The sequence below is a fragment of the Culex quinquefasciatus genome, chromosome 2 (assembly GCF_015732765.1).
Source record: "Culex quinquefasciatus strain JHB chromosome 2, VPISU_Cqui_1.0_pri_paternal, whole genome shotgun sequence".
NCBI classification, from domain to species: Eukaryota; Metazoa; Arthropoda; class Insecta; order Diptera; family Culicidae; genus Culex; species Culex quinquefasciatus.
Genome location: NC_051862.1, coordinates 111,131,894 through 111,137,695, shown reverse-complemented (window position 1 = coordinate 111,137,695; position 5,802 = coordinate 111,131,894). Strand labels below are relative to the sequence as shown.

Sequence of the window (5,802 nt, the reverse complement as noted above, 5' to 3'; positions counted from 1 at the left end):
TTTGAAAAAAAATTGCAAATTTCTTTTGAGTTACTGCCTACATTTTCGTCCAGTTGCATTTGCGATGGGAAGTAACTACTTTTGGATTTGGATTTTACGTAATTAAAGAAATTTTTCGGGCATGACTTCAGATTCGACTTTACTATTATATTCTTCGTTGGCAGAATTGAATGCCGAAAAAAATTGGTCGGACATATTCAGATAATTCAGAAGATTTGTGTCATTTGTCAATCATTTGTATTGTTTCTGTATAGTGTTGTAGTAGTGAAACGCGAGGTGGTACTATACAACAAACTAATTACTTTTATTACGGTAAAACTACAAATTAAAATATTTCCGCGTGGTGTAGTTGTCGGCTGTCGGGCGAGTAATGACAGCCAAGCTCGCTTCCGCTCGCTGGCTGGTGTTGACAGCTGTTGACGTCCGGGCGACCCTGTCGCAGAGTGTGGTGCAGGGTGCTCACCCAACACCTCCCCCTTTAGTATAGATGGTACGGCTCGTAGCGACTCGGCGCTTTCCGGTTGCGGACTGGTCGTCCGGCAGGAGCCACCGCAGGAACAGCTGGCGATTGGGGTCGTCTTGGACGACGTCGCTCGGGCGGCTGCATCAACTCGCGGAGGAACTCCTGCTTCAACTCGTTCAGCTGCTCATCCTCAGGATACGTCAGTGGGCTGTCCGGGTACGGCAGCGAAGCTTCCGGTGAACCCGCCGGTTCCGGAGACTCCGATGGCCCGGGAGGTTTGATGCCCCACGTGTTGAGTAGCAGATCCAGTGGAATGGTTGGTTGAGACTCCGCTTCAGTGGCGTAAGCACCACCGTGGCGTTTGCGCAACTGGTTGCTGTGGGATCTGATCAGCTGCTGACGGTCTGGTAACCACACGTTGTACATGACCGTCCCGATCCGCTCCACGACCTCACCTGGCACCCAGCTCCACTCGTTGCCGTGGTGAACCTTCGCAAACACTCCGTCTTTGGGCTCGAAGTTCTTCGCCTTGGCACCGTGTTTACGGTCGAACTGCTGATCTTGCTTGGAACTGGAGTCCTTGTAGAAGCTGCTTGGTGGTTTCATCAGCTCGAGCGAGGTACGGATGCGACCGCCGAGAAGAACTTCCGCTGGAGATTTCCCTCTGGAGCGCTGCGGCACGGTGTGGACCGGTAACACTGGAGGAAAGTGTCGATCGCTTCTTCTAGTTCCTCCTCCTGCTTGAATTTTCTTGAGTGTACGTTTAAAAGTATCAACAAACCTCTCAGCTTGGCCGTTGCTCTGCGGGTGGTACGGCGCGGTCTTGAGGTGCATGATACCGTTGACGTCACAGTACCTCTCGAAGTGCTCGCTGCAAAACTGCCGGCCGTTGTCGGAGACCAGCACCTCCGGCATGCCGAATCTCGAGAAGATGTTACGCAGGATGGCCAGGGTCTTCTCCGTGGTGATCCGCCGCGTTGGAACCACTTCCGGCCACTTCGAGAGGGCGTCGACCAGGACCAGAAAGTACGTTCCGTCCACCGGTCCGGCGTAGTCGACGTGCAGCCTCTGCCATGGCCGCTCCGGGATGGGCCACGATGAGAGCGCTGTTTTCGTGTCAGTTTTGGCCACCGCAGCACACTCGTTGCAAGCTTTGATCAGGTTGGAAATGTGATCATCGATGTTCGGCCAATACACGTAGTTCCGCGCCAGCGACCGCGATCGCTCGATGCCCGGATGGCCCTTGTGCAGCTGCTGGAGCACCCGCTTCTGCAGCTTCTTGGGGATGATGATCCGCTCTCCATACATGAGACACTTGTGAGCGATGCTGAGTGCCTCACGACGAGCGAAGAACTGCTGGATTTCTGCGCCTTCGACAGTTTTCTTGTTCTCCGGCCAGCCGTGGATGACGTAGTGCTTCACCTTCTGCAGGGTTTCGTCTCCCTCAGTCTCTGCGGCAATCACCTTGTAGGTGACCGGCAAGAATCCCAAAGACTGGCTCACAATGCTGCAGATCGACCTCTCAAGCTCTATCGACGCAATAACAAAATCTTCATCCGGTTTAACATGAGCATTAATCAGGCGAGATAGAATGTCAGCGTGCCCAAAGTGATCGGTAGCGATATGCTCTATGTGGAAATCATAGAGAAGCATCGTTAAAGCCCACCGTTGCAGGCGGTTAGCAGTGTACGCCGGTATTCCTTGCTTCGAACCAAAAATCGAGAGAAGTGGTTTATGGTCCGTTTGCAGGAGGAAGTTGCGTCCGTAGATCATCCGGTGAAATTTGGTCACGGCGTACACCAGAGCGAGGGCTTCCTTTTCGATCTGGCTGTAATTCTTTTCCGCCGGAGTCAGACTTCTGGACGCGTGGTAGATTGCCTTCTCGGTGCCGTCCGGGAAGCGGTGTGCGATGCGGGCGCCGATGCCCACGTTGGATGCGTCCGCGGAGACCACGATGTCCAGACGCGGATTGTAGTGGGTGAGCAAGAGAGGAGACTGCAGGATTTCCTTGAAGCGGTCGAATGAGCGTTGACAGTCGGCCGACCACTCGAACTTGGCACCCTTCCGGAGCAGGTCGTCCAGCGGCTGCCGAAACTTCCGCATCTCCTTGATGAACTTCCCATAATAGTTTATCGCACCCAGGTACGACCGAAGTGTGGAAACGTCGTGAGGGGCTGGCATGTTCACGACGGCGGCAATCTTCTCCGGGTCGGGGCGAATACCTTCGGCGTCCAGCAGCTGGCCCAGGTACTTGACCTGGTTCATGAAGAAGCGGCACTTACTGAGCTTCACGGTGAACCCGTACTCTTGCAGGCGCTGGAAAACCTGCTGAAGATTTAGCTTGAGCTCCTGCCGCGTTCGACCGCCAACGATGATATCGTCCAGGTACGGACAGGTGCGCGGCAGTCCGCACAGCATCGTGTCCATAATCTTCTGGAATGCCCCCGGAGCGTTCTTGATCCCGAGAGACAGGCGGTTGTACTGGAACAACCCCTTGTGGGTGTTGATGACCAGCAGCTTGCGGCTCTCCTCATCGACCTCCACTTGCAAGTATGCGTCGGACAAATCGATGTTCGCGAAGATGGTGCAGTTGGCCATTCGCGCGAAGATGTCCTCGGGCAGGGGTAGTGGGTGGCTGTTCGGCTCCAAAGCGTTGTTCAGCCCGGTCGAATAATCGGCACAGATCCGGATAGAGCGATCCGGTTTCCGTACGACCACGATGGGCGCGGCCCAATCCGCGTACGTGACCGGGGTGATGATGCCCAGATCTTGGAGTCGCTGCAGCTCATCCTCCACGGTGGCCTCCATGGAGTACGCCACAGGCCGCTTTTGCCGGAACACAGGCTTCGCATCTGGCTTCAGGTCGAGGTGAACCTGCGTCTTCTTGCAGACACCAGCGCAATCGCTGAACACGTCCGCAAACCGCGACTTCAGCTCGGCAACATCAGCGTCTTCGTCCGCACTGGCCACCAGGTTGCAGATGGACGACAGTGGAACATCCCAGAGGCCGAACTTGTCCATGGCGTCGGCTCCGAGGACGTTGAGGTTAAGCTGCGGTCCACTCACGTAGCACTTGCCTTGTTTGTGGACTCCGCCGATGCTGATGGTAGCCGAAAACATCCCAGAGATGTTCAGCTTGTCCCCGGAGGCTGCCCTCGCAGAGCAGTCCGGTGGAACCGTTGGAGGACGTCCAGCTTTCTCCCAGTTCTGATATGAGAGAATGGTGATATCCGAGCCGGAATCTAGTTGAAGCTCCACCGGCACGCCGTTGATGCCGACGGTTGTGTAGCGCCGACCCTGCTGAATGCTGCCGACGGTCACGCTCTTGCTCGAGCGCTGCTTCTGCTGCGGCTTCGGCTGGAACTTGTGCTCCTTCTTGGTCCGGTTCTTTGCTGAGAAGCAGGAACAGTAGCCTTCGCGATGTCCCACTCTGTTGCAGTCCCGGCACTTGTGCTCCCGAAACTTGCACTCGTCCATATAGTGCATTCCGCCGCACGACCAGCACGGTGATTTCGGGATGTTGTCGCGCTGCTTGCCTCCGAACTTCCCCTTGGGCTTCTGCTTCGTCTCGGTCCGGACCGCGTTTGTGGACAGCTGCACGGAGGAGGATGCATGGCTCCCAATTAGGACGGTGTCCTGCTTGAGGGTAGCGAGCGATTTGCATTCCTCTACGATCTTCTCGAGGGTCATGCCCTGAGATTCGTTGATCTTGGACAACAGACGCATACGGATGTCTGAGTCCTTGGCAGCCGTAAGTCCACACACAAACACCAGGCACTTCAGTTGTTCCTCGTCGAGCTTCTTCAGCTGGAAGTCCACGCAGGCGCGGTTGACTCTGCAGGAATAGCTGATCAAATCCTCTGACTCGTCCTTCGCTGTCTGCAGACATTGATAGCGACGATGGAAGATCGACACGGGTGTGCCGAAAATGGATTTGAGCTTGTCGACGGTCTCCTTGAACTTGAAGTCCTTTGGAACCTTCGGGAGGATGAACGACGTGTACCGGTCGTGCGCGGCCGGGGACAACTTCCGCAGAAGCAGCCGGACTTTCGCAGCGTCATCGAGCGACGACGCGTCGGCGTCGAACAAATCTGCGTACCGTCCGTACCAGGTGTCGAACGTGCAGCCCTTGTCCGCGTCGTAGACGAACTCCGTGATGTTCGTGGCCAGGAGTCCAGCACCAGCTCGTTCCGGGGCGCCGCCTGCAGGTTCTTCACCTGTTCGGTGAGCTCCTCCATCAGCGCGTGTTGATTGGCGAGCAGCTGGATGATGGTGTCCTTGAACGGTTGTTCCCCGCTCGCTTGACCGGATACAGCGCTTCCGGATTTGTTGATTCCCGGTGGGTTGGACATCGCTGCGGGCCACGGAAGGAACGTCCACGTGGAAGCACGGCAACAGCGATTTTGCGATTTCCGCCGAAAAAAATTGACAAACCGACAAACTCCACAGACCCGTCGCCACTTGTTGTAGTAGTGAAACGCGAGGTGGTACTATACAACAAACTAATTACTTTTATTACGGTAAAACTACAAATTAAAATATTTCCGCGTGGTGTAGTTGTCGGCTGTCGGGCGAGTAATGACAGCCAAGCTCGCTTCCGCTCGCTGGCTGGTGTTGACAGCTGTTGACGTCCGGGCGACCCTGTCGCAGAGTGTGGTGCAGGGTGCTCACCCAACATATAGTTTGTAGGCTTTTTGTTTTCTATTTTTTAAATTTCTTAGTTGTGGAGTGAACCACACTGGGTATTTATTGCCTGTGTTATTACGTCGTCTTCTTCTACACTGAAAGCCCGACCATGGTAATTTTAAGAACATTTGCTAAAAATGCTGCTTATTAAATTAACTGTGGCTTTTTGGTAAAAGTAAACGCAAATATGGTAAAATGTACCATACTTCCACAAAATTGCATGGTAGCAATTACAAAATCATTATCATTCTCTCGGTATTGGAGGGTTAAAATTACCATACCGCTTCCGACATAGTAAAACTGACTGCGTTAATCAGTCAATCCAAGCACGGATTGTTTTTAGCAAAAATACGTCGGTGCGTATTCTCAATTAAACCCTACAATATGGTTTTCAGTGTAGTAGGTACGGTTTCAGATGTAATAGTGTTAATTTCCGTATAGAATTCTCTTACTAATAGAATATTCAATTGCTGTATGGAAGACTTCATTCTTCCAAAGGGGGGTTACAGATTCTTGTACATGAAAGTCTTCAATACAGTTAGTGAATAAAAGGTCTAAAAATGAATTTCTTTGGATTTTTACATGATTGATTTGGAAAAGTCCATAATTTGCAATATTGTCAAAGAGAAAATGCAAAGTTTCATTTTCCCCAA

The 5,802-nt window shown here is 53.1% G+C and overlaps 2 protein-coding genes across 2 annotated transcripts; both read right to left on the bottom strand.

Annotated features, from left to right (window-relative positions):
* Positions 1 to 478: 478 nt before the first annotated feature.
* LOC119766245 (uncharacterized protein K02A2.6-like) lies at positions 479 to 3,354 on the bottom strand. Its single transcript, XM_038250682.1, has one exon. The coding sequence runs from the start codon at positions 3,269 to 3,271 to the stop codon at positions 479 to 481; it is 2,793 nt and encodes a 930-aa protein (XP_038106610.1). The 5' UTR covers positions 3,272 to 3,354.
* Positions 3,355 to 3,407: 53 nt separating this feature from the next.
* LOC119766244 (uncharacterized protein K02A2.6-like) lies at positions 3,408 to 4,815 on the bottom strand. The gene is made up of 3 exons (XM_038250681.1): positions 4,614 to 4,815; positions 3,477 to 4,554; positions 3,408 to 3,414 (listed from the first exon to the last, which is right to left on the bottom strand). Exons 1-3 carry the CDS (start codon positions 4,813 to 4,815, stop codon positions 3,408 to 3,410), a joined length of 1,287 nt encoding a protein of 428 aa, XP_038106609.1.
* Positions 4,816 to 5,802: the final 987 nt, after the last annotated feature.